The sequence below is a fragment of the Diadema antillarum genome, unplaced genomic scaffold (genome assembly GCF_040938485.1).
Source record: "Diadema antillarum isolate AM-2024a unplaced genomic scaffold, OU_Dant_1.0 seq00000160_RagTag, whole genome shotgun sequence".
In the NCBI taxonomy this organism is placed as follows: Eukaryota; Metazoa; Echinodermata; class Echinoidea; order Diadematoida; family Diadematidae; genus Diadema; species Diadema antillarum.
This window is the reverse complement of record NW_027271231.1, coordinates 2,705,553-2,722,655: the sequence shown is the minus strand read 5'-3', so window position 1 is coordinate 2,722,655 and position 17,103 is coordinate 2,705,553. Positions and strand designations below refer to the sequence as shown.

At 37.1% G+C, this 17,103-nt stretch overlaps 1 protein-coding gene across 2 annotated transcripts; it reads right to left on the bottom strand.

Annotated features, from left to right (window-relative positions):
• Positions 1-481: 481 nt before the first annotated feature.
• LOC139727914 (phospholipase A2, minor isoenzyme-like) lies at positions 482-15,053 on the bottom strand. Of its 2 annotated transcripts, none has more exons than XM_071638886.1 (5): positions 14,886-15,053; positions 8,006-8,084; positions 6,293-6,440; positions 3,592-3,719; positions 482-1,168 (listed from the first exon to the last, which is right to left on the bottom strand). In XM_071638886.1, the coding sequence occupies exons 2-5, from the start codon at positions 8,064-8,066 to the stop codon at positions 993-995; spliced, it is 513 nt and encodes a 170-aa protein (XP_071494987.1). In that variant the 5' UTR covers positions 8,067-8,084; positions 14,886-15,053; the 3' UTR covers positions 482-992. The 2 variants fall into 2 exon arrangements, with proteins under 2 accessions (XP_071494987.1, XP_071494988.1); XM_071638887.1 differs by lacking the exon at positions 14,886-15,053 and adding an exon at positions 12,421-12,478.
• Between the last annotated feature and the right edge of the window lie 2,050 nt (positions 15,054-17,103).

The following is a 17,103-nucleotide window of genomic DNA, read 5'->3' as shown; positions in this document are numbered from 1 at the left end:
CTTTTCTTTCTCTGTGTTATTTCGTTTTGGTGTTCTGCATTTCGGATTTTGTGCTTGCTTGTATAGTCTTGCTTGTACGAATTTGCTTCATGACTTTAGCTCTTCTCTTTTATTCGTGACAAAATAACTGTGACTACATCCCCGTTTGGATGAGCGAGAAAAATACATTAAGCTGGAATATTATCTTTCCGAGAAGGAGCTTAGTGCAAGCTTTCATTCGTGTGTTGAAAGGGTATGCCATGGTTTGGATTTTTATGGTGAAAAAAAAAATGTGGAGAAGGTGAGACTCACCTCCCTGATAACGCCAAAAGTTATGAGTACACTGAAATGGAATGATTTGAAACAACAATGAGATATAACTTAGAAATAAGATAACATCACAGAGTGAACATTCAAGGTTTGTAGAATCAATCAATTTGCTACAAATATTCATATTTCGTAGTACTCATAAGAAGTGATGAATGTCCCATATTTTAACGCTTCCACACTCCCCTCCCCTCATAAAAAGTCGACATTCTGAAGGAGGCAATCAGCTAAGATTCATGAATAAAAAGAGATTTTTGTCTTACGCAAGGGTAAGAAGGCGAGACATCTCGCTGGTTAGGGACACGTCCGTCCGTGAGACGAAACGAAGCTTGTTTGCATGGGCTGGCAAAATCAGTATTTTTGAATCGAATCAATGGCTGTTGCGTCACAGAAAATGCATGTTATAATAATAGGTGATGCATAATACACAAATTTTCCTTCTGTTTTTTTTTCTTTCGAAACTGTGTATTCATGAGGAAGATATTGAGCGTGATCAACATCAATACAGAACTCTTTTGTGCAGTCACGTTTAGTGTGATCAAGGCAAGTGAGTTGCGTATATTTTAATTGTGATGTGTTGTTCTAAACAAACAAACAAACAAACAAAAACAAGGGTTCGATGGAAGCCAAGGGGGTGGAGAAAGGGGAAAGGGGGTGGGGAGTACAGCAATCAGAAAAGTCGAGGATTAGGGGAGACTGGGGCAAAACGAAGACTCGTAGGTACGGGTTTCGCCACATTTGTTATTCCGGTCGTAATTGGAGTGTTTTGGATTATAGTGCCGAGCGTTATTTTGAGCAAAACACTCAGCTACTCTGGCGTCACACAGACAGATTTTTCGAGGACATCCTTCCTGCGCAGATGCTGTGATTCATGGAGGGAGAAATAAGAAGAAAACATTAAAAAATACTAATAAAATGAGTTGCATATCAAATAAGTGCGGATGTGTGCTATTACGTAGCAGATAGAAGAAATGATACACTGTACTTGGACACGGCTGCTTTCCAGACCCTTCGTACGTCATTTACAAAATGCGCCCTCCACGACAAAGTCGCTGCCTTTGCCGAAGGCAACTGCTACTTCTTTTGTCGTTAGAGGGCGTTAATATTTTGGGAAGGAAATTAGTATGAGCAGACGGTCTGGAAGCTAGACTATATACTTGGACTGACGAATTAACCCGTTGCCAAGAAAATGACAATGTAAATGTCTTTGATGATGCGCAGCTGCATTATGTGCGATGCAATTTGTTCTTTGGAAACAAACGCTTCATTGTGCTTCTCTCCTAATATTAGACTGCTATATGAGTATTTGACTCATCACCATAACCTTGTGCTAATCTTATAAACTGCCAATTTAAGAATTACGTTACCAACATCAACGATTATAATAATGTTGATGATGATGCTGATGATAGTAATGATAATTTCATTTCATTATAAGACTCTCTCTATTATCATTATTTCATTATTATTATCATTATTATCATTATTAGTTATTATTATTATTATTATTATTATTATCATTATTATTATCATTATTATTTCATTTCAGTCATCTTATTCTACCACGGATAAAAATGCCCAATCAGCAAATTTAAAGCTGTTTTTTAATGGGGCCGTGAATCAATAGATAATGTTAACATGATAAGAAATGATTTAGATGAAAACAAACAAAAAGATCATCATTTCTTTTTCTCTCTTTTTTAACTGCATCAACAGAGTGAAAAGTTAAAAGGGCATTCCAGGTGATTTTCAAAATTTCACATCCGGAGTATATAAATCCACAGTTCCATGTATAGATTTGTGGAATTTATTGTGGTCGTGGAGAAGAGAAATCAATATTCTAAAAACCTGAAACAAATTGCACTTAACAGTGTTGATGACTTAGGAGCCTCACATCTTTCAGAAATGTAGCAATGGAATGCTATTACAATACCATGTGCTTAACAAGTTTACCTGTGTAGAATTTATGCAAGCGTTCTTTTGTTCTGCTTCCCTGAGCCCCTACTCATGTATTCTTGTAGTGAGACTGCCATGTCATCATCCTTGTTCATTGTAATTTGTTGTGAATTTAGGAAACATTCCTATTTTTCATCCCAATCACGATAAATTCTGGAATTCTGTACCAAGTATAACCAATTTATTGTTGTTGATACGTTAAAGTCTGAAAATCATCCGGAGGTCTCATTCAACACTACGTAACACAAATCTACACAATTGATTACAGAGTGTACACAGATATAACATAATATAAATGATAATTGAATGTAAATTAATATCTAAAAATGAGATTAAAGAAAAAATAAAAATAGTTATGATGATAAAACTGAATAATGACAAAAATTAATAATGGCGATAATAACATACTTACTATCAGATTAAATTAAGTATTAATGATAATCATTATCTGTAATGAATATGGTAATAATCTCATAATTATCATCGTTATCACAGTACCAACTATCGGCGTTATTCGGCATTAACAGGTGTAAGAAAACAGTCCAGTCGTATAGGCACTTTATATCGGTTCTCAACTTATCCACATACATTAATTTTTATTCAGCATATCTTTGAAACTGTGATATAGGCTCCCTACATGTACCTATCTTAGTTGAAAATATGCAATTTCCTAGGTTTATTCATCAAAAATAGGTATAACTGTTACGAAAGATTTCTGTGTCACTCGTGCCTTCCAGTTTTTGACAAAAAAAAATCACCAAACAGCTATATAAGTTGTATTCATATATTGCTCTGCCTCTGTACCTATTTGTTGAAGAAACACCACAACTCTAATCTCTCATCAAAGGTATTGATGTATAGCGCATTCCGATATTAGACTAACAACAAAATATCACTGCAGTCAACGCTTTTTATTAAACTGATCAATACATGCAGAAATCTCAACAGCTATTTGACAGTGATAATGGATCATGGCACTTGTCTCACTTCCAACCCGCTTACATGTATTGTCTCTTTTTGAAATTTGGTCCGGGAAAACAAGTTTAGACACATTATGCTAGATTTATTCGGAGACTTTCTGAGAACGAGACAGCCGACAATCGACGTAATTATGTCGTCGCGTTTCAACAATTTCCTTCGAAATGAAACTGGTAAGACAGTGTAACACCCAACTTTTCATTACATGATATTTTGGTCTCGTATACTTTAATGAGCATGTCTGCATAAACCTTAAATTTTGAACTGAAAAGTGGTGACTTCAGTCAACATGTTAGGGAGGCTAAAAAAAATATTCATGAAGTAACGTGTAAATGGATTAAATTTACTTACAGCAATCGACATGGGGCTTGCCGGCGTGGTGATACTTCTTGAAATTATAAGTTGTGGCTATTTCATTCTCTTTTTTGCAGTCGTCAGTCGCCAGGTCATCGTAGCATTTGTCATGCTTCCAACAGCAGCTGGGGGGAAACGTGACGATTGAAACAAAGTGTTTGCAGGTACGCCTTCTAATTGCACTGTAATATCAACATTAATATTAACGATTGGCTTTCAATGAGAATATAAAATATGTATCAGGTTGGGGCCAGTAAATTAATTCAAATAGGCCTACTTTAGACTGATCCTCCTATATAAGGGAATCAAAGAATTGTTTTTTTTTTTATTTCTGCTCATGTTGAAATTCCGATACGTGATTTAAAAAAAAAATAATTGATTGAATTTTATGTTTTCTCACGGTCTCCGTGGTGCTTGCTGTAACTTTAACATACAAACAAAGTCAATAATCGGATGGACGTCATGAGTTCGGCACCAACGAATCATAAAGCCCAGGAGTCATGCAGCATATGAGTCATACAGCCCACGAGTTACACAGCCCACGAGTCATACAGCCCATGAGATACAGTTTGTAGACACTAACTTACTTAAAGCAACATGGTCCACGAAACTGACAGATGTATTATCGAACTCGTGTGCCGCTTTAACCCGGGTCCCATTTCATAAAACTTGTTATCAGTGACAACTGCCACATTTCTGATCTGCTCTCAGCCAATCAGATGCAAGGATTTCAGTAGCTTATAACAACTATGACAAATTGTCACTGATAACAAGTTTTATGAAACGGGGCCCCAGGCCGGTGAGTGTTAAACTCATGGGCCTAATTTGCCTAGTGCCGAACTAATAGATTGTTTGACCCGTGGACTGAATGATTCATGGACCATTTTTCAATGTCGAACTCGTGGGCTGTATGACACGTGGATTTTGGTCTCGTGGGATGACCCCCAATTATCATGCTACTGGCGTATTCTTAAGATGTTCCTTTGCTGAAAACTTGGACATTTTGTTCGAATTCTCATCAGCTGTTTTGACTACATGCCCCCTTAACTTGAGCTGCTGCTCATGATGTCTAATCACAGATTTGTAGTATAAATGCAAGATAATAACTAATAATTTTCTTGGGAGATTGTTTGATGATGATACATCACAAAGTCAAGAAAAAGTTTGTTTATTTCATTCAACCATGTTTTGCACAATTAATACAGAAAATAAAGCTTTTTAAACAGTCTTTTTTAACATTCATTATGAGTTGGCTAACACGATCAATATAGCACTATATAATTACGATAAAAAATGTGTAATATAAGACATCATGCCAAAAATAACTGAAACGCATTGAATACAGGCTATGTTACACTTTATCGAACTAAATAATAACATCACCAAAATATACATACAGCCAAGCGGTATTGATGACTAGGATATTTTTATCGGAAATGGGATAAAATTTTGTCATCATCCGGCCCCAGCATCTGTATAAAAGTGAAACCCCCTCCCCTCATAACAAATACGTCAAAATTAGATTTCTGGACTCTCCAACTTGCAGGTTTGTGAGAATTTGGTATTCACATGGCAAATTCATTCATATTTGACAAAACTGTAAATATCTCCAAATGCAAAGTATAGGGAGTTTTCTCGGTCAAACCCAAAGAAATGCGTTGAATGCAAACCATCATAATTTCTCAAAAACTATATCTCCGCCGAATTTTTGGCTATAATACGGATTCATGTCGGTAAACAAATTTCACTGCGTACGCTCTATGTGAGATACATTACTTTAACTGGTTGAATATATATCATATGATTATATATATATATATATATATATATATATATATATATATATAATATGCACAAAATCAGACATTCTTTTTTAACTCTTAATTTGGGAGAAATATGGATTCTTTTCTTTTAAAAGTGGTAGGCCTATGTGCAGTTGTTGACTCAACGATGGATTTAGCGATTAAAAGCTTCAAAGAGTTTTTTTTTTTGCTTTGCCTTTATATAAAACACCTTTACTGAACATTAAATGCATGATTATCTATATAAGGAGCATGATAAAACGGCACAGCACCACAAGCATGTAGTTTGTGGAAAAAGATCGTTGTAAGATTTTACGACATAGGTGTTAAATCTAACACCGATCAGGTGTCAATAAAGGACCACACCAAAAGATGTAGGGAGCATGTTGTGATTGTGTTGAAAAGTGTTCTCCTGCGGCACTTCGTGGTGTTAATTTGACACTGCATGTAGCTGGTGATATATTTTTTTTTTACACTACGCTGATCAGCATGTTACTTCAACAATGACACTACATGGTGTTGATTTGACATTGCTGGTGTTAATGTCATTGGCATAGCATCCACCCAGTGGCATTAGGAGACCACACCAACTGGTATTACTGTGGTGTAAATGTGTTCAAAACTTTTCACACACACACACACACACACACACACACACAAATAAAGTACTTTATCACTTTTACCGGACGTTCTTGTTCGTCTTGTCAAGGAGTTATCCTTGGTCTTGTTGAAGTTCGAAGTCAACAAGAACAGTAACCGTGCTAACGTATTACCTATCTAAAAAAAAAAAAGTTTTATATCAATTTGAAGTGCACGAAGGAACACAGGAAATTTACACCAGCTCGGTGGGTGTATCATACTATTTAACACCCAACGTTTTGCAGTGTAGTACTCACCAGTCAATTGGGTCCACCGGTTCTCCTTTCCCACCGAGTCCACAGTAGCATCCGTAGTTGTTGTACTCCCGGTAAGCATCGAAAAGAGTTTTGATCTTTGGATCCTCGTAGGCGATCATTTGTCCCAGGCTAATTGCGCTGGCCTTTACTGCATGTAGGGGAGAGCGGGGTGAGTTGGGACGCGGGTCAAGTGGGACACGTTCTCTGAATCAAAAACTGTTCAACCAATCAGCGATTGGCTTATATCTACAATAAGCCCCTAGCAACCATACATCACACTAAGAAAGCCATGCAGCTCGGCAAATTCTAAGTATGTATAAATTGCTATTGAAAATTTTCCCCAAAATATGACATTTTTTTGAAATCAGGCTAATTAACCTGTTGTCTTTGTATTCATGATTTCAAGGACACAATTGAAGCTGGTGGTGAGCCTTATTGATATGCAACTAATATAACTTGTTTTTGACAAATGCCTGCGTGGTTACTGAGCAGTCGTACATATTCATGTATATGCCATGTGAGGGACAGTTGGGACAACGTGTCCCATTTGTCCCTAATAATAGCATTACATGTAAAACAGTTCAGATTTTCAAACATGTTGTTCAAACTTGTTTTGTTAAAATAAAGATCATTTTAAAGCATGTTTGACTGTTTTCATTACCAATGTTTCATTACGCCTTCCAACTTTGGCATTTCCGACATTTCTATAGGATGTCACACTTTACAAACACCGTCCCATTTCTCCCTTGCCGTTGTCCCACTTGACCCACGGGTGGGTCAACTTCTCCCCCAAAATAAGGTTTTTTCTTTTTATTAACTGCAGAAAATTGAAAACAGTGCCACCCCCAGTTTATAGCTCTTTATGTTACCTACCATATGAACCTTCATGCAAGCCCGAAAGGAAGTGTAATCATCTCCTCTATAAAAAGATATAAGAAGAAAATCGGCGAACTTGAAATAATGTCCCACTTCTCCCCGCTCTCCCCTACCGTAAAGACAGATAATGTGTCGGTAATAAAAGCAGGGACGAAGTTAAAGCAGATGGATGTATACTGTGGAATCCAACCGTTCCCATTAAGAAATATTCCTATAGTTTGATTTTTTCATTTTATTTTATTTAATTTCCAGCAATACACATTATACAGTACAAAAGTTTTGATTATTTTTTTTTCCAATAATAATACAATTTTAGTACAACGTAATAACGCAGAAAAATACCGCGAATTAAACAATACTACGCATCATTTTTGATGATGTTGAATTAAAAACCAAATTGCTGGAAATGGAGGAGACGTGCTGAGCTGAATGCCAAAAAAACCCATTACGCCATATATATAACACCTAACACATTTAACATGAGCTAACGCACTCCCTAAAGAGCCTTTTTTTGTACCCACTAGTCCTCATTCGATATTTCGGAAAAGAGTTTCAATAGATTCGGTGTTGCCAACTTTTTTGAAGTAGCACCTCGGGACAAAAGATTCTAATCGTCAAATTAAGTGCCCATTGTCACCATTGGGCGTATACAGCAATAATACTCTACAACATGAACTCTCATTTCACGCAACAACTAGTTGGTCTTTTTAAAGTGGCGCCATCAAAATCACTTGAGTGTGCCAGGGTCTATTAATGTATACCCTTTGGAAACCCTGCGAGAAATGCACATCTCATCACAATAACTGCGACTCCATGATAAATGTGATCCCCACTTACCCACTGAAAGACAGCACACTGTAATAAGGAAGAATAGTAGACAAACCCCAAGCTTTGCCATGTTGATGTTGGTGTAAATCTGCAGGAGAAAAAGAAACAGATAGTGTAATGGCATACAATGAAGTAAATGATCGAGTTGATTATTAAAGTCAATGTCAAATTGAAAAAAGGACAACAGAAACAGCTTCAATTTCAATACTACATCAACAGCCGCAGCAGCAGAAGTAATAGCAAATTGGTGTTTCGCTTCGTTTCTCGCAGTGATGACAGACAGAGCAATACAGTAATCTCTTAACAATTTTTTTTTCCCGCCTTGCTTTCAGTCAAAACTGCACCTATATTTCTTCAGTAAAGGGACACATACTGCATGTACATGTACATCGGTATCACGAGGACCAGAAGACGTCTGTAACACGCGTCTATGATTACGGAAATAAATCATAAACATCAGTGGATACTTGTAAGAGGATACGACAATGATGGAAAATCCCTTTTTCTTCTTACCAAGGTGTGTATACCAGCACCTAGAGATATAGTGTAAGAAACACTGTAGACGCCTCTCCATATTGGTACTTATGGTTGTACTTGCTTTGTGTTTAACATTTGTCATGTAGGAGAGGCGTATATCTGTCTGAGCCAAAGATCTGAAGCCACACTAGGTCTTCTCATTTTATTTGTACAAATGCACTCCCCCCCCCCCCCCCCCCACACACACACGCACACATATAAAATAACGAACAAAACAGATGTATTATTCTGACTCATTATTGAAATCACATCAAGCAGTGTCAAACCTTACATTGTAAAACGGAATACATTGTATGATTACATGCGGTTTTCTGACTCAGACTAGTTATCACTTTCCCTGTGTTTCCTTACTCTGAAGATTGGGTGCCATAAGGAATGTATAGACACAGTCAATCATCATATCTGTTCATTCATCAGTCATAACAAAAAGATCAAAACTGTGGTTAAAAAAAAGCACCCAGAATTGTTTATTTCTATTAAATAGAACGCAATACATGGACAAGAATTTAGATCTCTTAAGCACCAACCTTATGAGCTTGATTCTGTCTTCAAGCAGTCACGTTTAACCTATGACGTTTACATTGTATATCTGCAGCAAAAGTAACCCCTTCACGTCAGGCCCCTGGGAGCAACTTTTTCCACAGGGGTGCTGAACCCCTGACCCACCCCGGTTGCCGGACCATATTAGCAGCGTTTTAGTATATTGGGGGGGGGGGGGGGCAGGGGAGGTGAAGGGAGGGGATGGGGACATCGAAACGAGGATGAGAAAGCCATCTAGGTGTCTACCACACAAGGAAACTTTTGCACTCTTATTGAAATTGAACACACTTTATGTGGTAAATTTTGAAATTCTTCAATCAAAGAAAAAAAAAAGTGAATACTCGTGGACTATGTTCATGGATGAATTGCTGAACGCCCCACCTCTTGATTCTTGTGTGTGTCTTCACTTTGTATAAGTCCATGGAAGGGGACCTACGGGGGAGGGTGTGGGAGGGGGTATCCCCCTCCCACACTGGAGAGATTTTGAATTTTCATTCCTGAAATTCAGCGATCTGGTGCACACTTTTGGTGAAATTTCTTAAAAAGTATTTAAAAAAATATTCACAGAAATGTGAATGACCATTAAATCGGGTTACAATCAACTCTTGTTCCGTGTGCGCGTCATCACTGTGAGGGGTATCCCCTCCCACCCTGGAGAGATTCTGAATTTTCATATCTGAAATTCAGGGATCTGACGCACACTTTTGGTGAATATTTTTAAAAAGTATGAAAATAAAATATTCACAGAAATGTGAATGACCAATAAATTGGGTTACAATCAACTCTTGTTCCATGTGTGCGTCATCACTGTGAAATAACTGTATGGAAGTTGATGAGGCGGGGATGGGAGGTGGCTACCATGCGACGGAGCTTTTGCATTTGTAGAATTTAATTACAACGATATGATGCACAATCATGGTATGGACTATCCCCATATATGTATCAGAGAATCGTTTGTTGGTCTTTGCTTTGTATAAGTCTATGGAAGGGGACATAAGGGGGAGGGTGTGGGAGGGGGTATCCCCCTCCCACACAAGGGAGATTTTGGATATTTAGACCTGAAATTCAGTGATTTGGTGCACACTTTTGAAATTAAAAAAAAAAGTATGAAAGATAAATATTCACAGAAATGTGAATGACCATTAAATCGGGGTATAATCAGCTCTTGTTCTAGGTATGCATCATCACTGTGTGATAAATGTAAGGAAGTTGAGAAGGCGGGGTAGCCCCCTCCCAAACGACGGAGCTTTTGCATTTTTAGAATTGGAATATACGTTGTACAATGTTTAATGATCTGATGCAAAATCTTGGTGGAATATCCTGGAGTTTGTATTAGACAAGTGTATTAAGACATCTATGGAGGGAGACCAAGCGGGGGAAGGATGTGGGAGGATGTATCCCCTTCCTACAAGAGAGAGCTTTTGCATCTTTTTGACTGTGATTCAAAGATGTGGAATTTCTGGCGCATATTTTTGATTTAATATGTAATGTAATGTAGCTATAATCAATGCAAGGGGTGGAGGCTAATACAGCAAGGTGGAGGATTTTAGAAGGGGTCGTCCCCCATCCCCTAACCCCTCCCATTCGAGAGAGCCTTTGTATTTTAAGGATTGAAATGAAATTTATGATGGAGTATTTGAAAAACTGTCAAACAAAGAAGCATAAGCCCACTAAATGTAGCAGGGGAATAAGGGTAAACTGAAAGAGAATATCCCCTTCCCACATTTTGGAACTTTTGGATTTGTTTAAATTGAAGTGACAGATCTGGGGGGCACTTTTTGATGAAATATTCAAAAAGTGTCGATCTCAAAAGTCTACTAAGTGGATGGAAGTTGGCCTATAAGGGGGGGGGAGGGGGTATCCCTCCCAGGGTCATTTTCCATTTTCAGAATTGAAATTAAACGATCTTGTGCACTTTTGGTGAAATATCTGGACAGTTTCTATTTTTAAAAAAAAAATTAAAAATTCCACATCGTGGGAATTTTTTTTTTGGGGGGGGGGAGGGGGGGGGATTGGGAGGGTGGGGGCAAAGCTTTGCATAGCTCCCACCCAATATTTTTATTCCAGGATTAATGCTATTTGGTATGAGGAAACTGTGTTATTTTTAGAATCCAATTGACATTGTCTCGCAAACACATTTTTTTGGTGGAAGTAGGGAAATAATCAATCCAAGAAGTGTACTACTACTACGTCTATGGAACGTATGGAGGGGAACTAAGCGGGGAAATGGTTAGGGCTTAAATGAAAGGAGGATATTATATTCCCACACGAGAAAATTTATCTTGCATTTTTTGAACAGAAATGAGAGATCTTTTGATGAAAGAAATCATTCGGAGATATGCCAATCTTATGGGAAAGGACCAAAGGGGGAGGATGTGGAAGGGGTATAAACCCATTTTTTAGAATTGAACTGCAACAATGCCGTGCACAGTTTCGGTAAAATATTTGGACAGTTTTCCATCACAAAAAACAAGAAAATCTCCGACATCCCGAAAATCATTATTGGAGGGGGGTAATATCATGGCAACTACCCCGCACCTTTGCATACGAGGGAGCTTTTGCATTACTCTAGAATAGAAAGGAAAATATCGTGAGAGGGGGTATTTCCCTCCAATACAAGGGAGATTTCGCATTTCAGAATTGACAGGTGCACACGTTGTATGAAGATTGGGACAGTGTCGAATAAAAAAAAAATCCACATCTTGGAAATTACTGGGGGGGGGGGGGGGGGTCAACATGATATGCTGCCCCCTCCATCGATGCTCTCCTGAAGGGGGTACCCTCCCCCTAATGAGGGAACTTCTGCATTTTTAGATTTGAAATTCAGCAATCTAGTGAGCCCTTCAGGTATAGCATATTTAAAAAAAAATCAATAGAAAAGTAGGAAAAGCAAAATATCCAGGGACAATGGAAATGCTTTAATAGTGCTGTCTGCACTTTAAGCTTGTTCTGCGTGGGAGGGGGATACCCCTCCCACGCTATGGGGATTTCGCATTTTCAGAAGTGAAATTCAGCAATCTGATGCACACTTTGGGTGGGATATTTGGACAATTTTCTATAAAAAAAAAAAGAAGCAAATTTCCCTGTAGTAAGTTGGGGGTGCAGAAGCACCCCCAACTTTTATTTTTCACAGGGGTGCTATGCCCCCCTGCTCAAAAAGTCCGGGGTGCTGCAGCACCCCCAGCACCCCCGGCTCCCAGGGGCTTGCTTCACGTCGATTTCTAACTATAAAGTACAAATTGTTACAATGCAAATAAGAAGCCCAGAAAACGAAACTATGAAGCCATTGTCCGAAAAGAAATCGTAATATAAATCATGAAATATTAAATAGAATATTATGAACTCACGACAACTCCGCCCGACAAGTTTCACACTCCTATAAGGTGATGTGCAATAAGAATATCCTATGTCGATCGTTTTGCACCAATTAATCAGTCGAAAGCACTGTCAGCACGACCTTTATAATTTCACAAAAGATCGAAATGTATCACATGATTTGCTGACGTAGTCAAATCGTCACGTTTACCTCAAATGCAATGTTTTCATTCCTCTGTCAGATTTCGAATGGTGTGTTTCTTTCACAGAAGATATTGCCACATAGCAGACTTTAATGTAAAAATCAATTTTTTTTTCCACGCGCATGTAATATGTAACTAATTAAAGTTGACGCATGTGCAATATTCCATTTGGGTTCAGATTGCTTTCAAAAAGCATATTTGTATATTTCAAATATGATCCAACGGAAATATTATTGCTGCAGACGTTACTGGTTATTATTACCATGCTGAATGTAATATTTGATTGTTCATGTTTGTTCGCAATTAGGGAGTTTGGAGAAGCTGTGTTTGTGAAGACGTTTAATGTCATGATTATTATGACAGCCTGAAACAGTTACGTGATGACACAAAATTGTAAGCTGCGACATGAATAAATGATTGCAAGGGGACAAATATTTACCAAATGACATCTGTATAGGAATACATGAATTTAGCATAATTTTCATTTTATTTTGCGTCGATTTAAAAGCTCATCAGAAGTTTACCTACACACTAACATAATAGATACATGAAAACTGTGAGAAATACAACGAAAACTTGGTAAATTCATCTAGTAGTACTCTTACTGATGCAACTCGATTCAATATTTACAGATCTGTAGGTAAAAAAGTCAATAATTCACTTCACAATAACACATTACTTAATTGGTGTACTGTTTAACCAAAGTGATTCGATTAGCACTTCAGAATTATAAGGGTTTTTTTTGGTTTTTTTTTTCATATCTTGCTTTATATTAATTTCCCTATCACATGTCATGTATAATGCAAAGGCCGCTGGTGTTAGAATTAAATTTGCAAAGAACCGAGAGACTGCGTTCTCTACATCGTTTCATCTGTCTGCTTCCATGGCTTTTACAGTCATGATTGTATGTGCAGATAATTGAAAGATGATAGATTGCAGATCATTTCTGTGTGTGTAAGGCAATGTATATGTACATTCATAATTACATATTTATTGTATGTATGTAATTATCCTATCATTATGTGAGGAGGTATAGGTCCAGTGCATTCAAACGTATAAAGATGGCAAAAAGCTGAAGAAAGACATTCGTTATGAGGAGATCGAAGGTTCCTGAATGGTCTCTTACTCTGACACATTCGCTCGTTTCCCTGACAACGTCCGTGGTCTCGAGGGGAAATAGATTTTGATGCTTTTAATACGATTTGCAATGTTAAATAGTGATTTTTTATTGATTTTTTTGTTTGTTTCGCAGGATTTTTATACATTGTGTATTGCACTGTTGTCAGTTAGTCTACTTCTGTGATTGTGTGTGTAGTAAAATGGGATTATTACCAGCCTACGAAAACTATACGAACACAGAATATGAAGGTGTTAAATCAACTCCAGTCGTACACCATCGCAGGTCATCTGATATCTTAGATAACAATCATTTGATGGAGTCATTGTCAAAACTAAAAGGAATATTTTTCAGTATTTTATCGCAAAATAGGAATGAAAAACATTGATCTCCGACATCCGCTATAATCGGTGTGCATCATTGAATTCTTGTGGTAGAGTTCAGTTGTGTGCCGACATACTCAAATCAGCACGCGCCACGTACAAGAATAAAATTGGTTATACGTGACGATTCATCCTATGTCTAAACGGCTTTTGACTTTAGTTGCAGAAGACAAAACAGATGATTCACTTCACATTGATGTGTGCGTGTATGTGTGTGTTAGTGTTGTGTATGCAAATAATTATGAAAAATGCATGTACACTATACAATTGTACATGTATATGTTATCGGCCTATAGTTTAACATCGTATTACGATAGTACGACAATACTCTTTGAGAGTGATGTACTTATCGGAAGAAGAAGAAGTATTAATGTTGGATATAACAAGTGAGATATTGACCATGTTGACCGGGGCAAGTTTTCCTTCGTAGATTTAAAGATAACACCTGTAACTATAGCCCTGTTTACACACGTAAATTACTCTAAGTAATACGATATTTTTATCGATTCAGGATGCCGGGTTTCCAATCCATGGGCCAATCTATATACCCGAGTCAAATGCGTATGCGATAAGTGATATTTTTATCAAATCAACTACCATGTATTTTCTTGACCGAGAACGATTCCATTTAGGCCACTACTTTATCATTATATAGGCCCTAGCTTTTGGATTATGCTGATTAATTACCTACCTGATCCGATTTACTTTCTATAGCTTTTGGATTATGTTGTTTACCAACGAGAAGTCGTCGCGAAATAGATTTGCTGACAAACCAGCGAATTGCGATATCTTACCTGTGTGGCTACTTCGACAGACCCAATTGGAACTTAAACCATACCAGAGGAAGATAGAAGCAGAAAAAATACAACACGAATGGTTCAGCGGCGCCAGTCAGTGTTACACTGTGCTCTTCATGTTGAATCCGCCATTTTGAGCGCTACTGTGAATAGTTTTGTGCTTTCACGACGCCATGACTCTTGCGTGTTGTGGATGTATGGTTGGGTTCAATGTGTGTGTATGCGTGTGTGTGTAAGTGTGTATAAGTGTGTATGCGTATGTCTGCATTGCATTACTTGCATGAGCTGCCGAGATGATACGCTGTGAATAGAAAACTGTAACGACAAAAGGCAGTGACTATCGCAAGGTAGCGCCACTGAGAGCAGCATTTGCGATGCCAACTCGGGTGTGAAAATGAAGCCGCACTATCACAAAAAAGGATGACTGTGCAAAATCACAAAGCTACTCATGCAGAGCCAATGTAGTTAGCATAACAACCGACTCCTATGCTTTCTACTAACACGCATGGAGAGATTATCAATGTAATCATTTGACTGATCAGTGATATCTTTTCAAAACTTTCTCTTTTACTCAAGGAAACATTTTAATGTCTGATCGGGGTTGTTTTCCACTGTCCCTTTTGTCTTCTTCATGGAGACACATCATCTACTCTGTACAAAGTCATAGCACTGGTTACATTAGATATTTGATTCGCCGTTGAAGAGTCTACTATTAGTTTTATACTGGTGGGAATTGATTTAGTTTGGACGAAGCCGTAAAGAAACGCAAATTTCTCGCATTATTTTTATGTGCATAAATAAAGACATATCAACTGATTTGTTCCAACAAAATTCATTTTCGATATAGAAAGAAAAAAAAATGATATCGGGCTTTGCTCTGCATGATCCACACTACACCCTAAGCTCATCTGACATGCCGTTTGTTGTTCTGAACATTTCATAATTGGAAAAGGCGATTGACTATTGTAATATATTCACCATAGTGTAATTTTTATGTGCAACTTATATCCTCTTGTTACTTCTCTGATTACTTTCATCGTACAAAATTTCAAGGTGCTAGCTGTCCCTCATTCGCACAATAACAGGCCATATATGCCCTGGAGTACATGTCTGGAATATCTTTTTTGTTGCTGTTCTCGATTACGGTCGTGAACTGGCAAAACTATCAGTTAGTAAATAGATTGATAAACAATGAATGATTTAATATGTAAGTAAAGAATAAATAAACTAATGAATAATTGGTAATTATATGAACTCCCTTTTTGTTTGTGATTTCAGGATGCTAGATACTTGCCGCTTTTCATGTAGTAATTCACTTAACTTGTAATTGTGGTCTATGACGAAAGTGAATTTAATTTTCATCTATACTCATGATAATAATTCATCATCAACTATAACTGCATTTTTTTTCTATACCAGTATACTGGTATATCATAGAAATATTTTGCAGTTATCTAAAAGATACGTAATTCTGCCAGATTAATACATTACATTCACTTTCATAATGATCTTGCAAATAAGTTACGTAACTTTGAGATACGCAGTTTAGCAAAATTACACCCGAATAGTGACACATTTATTTTTGGTTCTGTAGAGTTAAACACAATTGAATGTATATTAAATTTTTGTAAAGTAAGATAACACTTTTCAGACCATCTCTAAATGTCTTTTTTATGATATAACTGTAAAGATGAATAAAGTGTTTGAACGAAGAAACAGAGAAACGTCATTTGCAGAGTTTTGTAATTAAGGTCATTCATTATCAAAATAAAAATAGAGAAAAAAACAGATCTTCCATATTTGATACTGCACTCGTTATATAGCAAAAACTGGTTTTGAAGCTATTATTGTATAATTACATTATTATGCTTTAGTTATTTTCTTTGTTTTTCAGCAACTTCAATCGCAAAATAGCTCTCTCTCAAGTTGATAAAAACAGATATATCGGTTTTACGGTGTGCAAACTTTTCATGTAAAATCATGCATTATGTGTATAATCATATCATGAATTATATTGCACAATCTCGTTCATATTCCAGGCCTACAAATGCTGGTTGAAAGTATGTTTTTCATATAAAATCATGCATTATGTGTGTAGAATTATCATGAATTATATTCGTATTTATTCAATCACGTTCATACTCCAACAAACTGGATGAACGTATGCCACCCTGGCAGTAATTTTCATCCATCTTTACATTCATCATTGATCGAT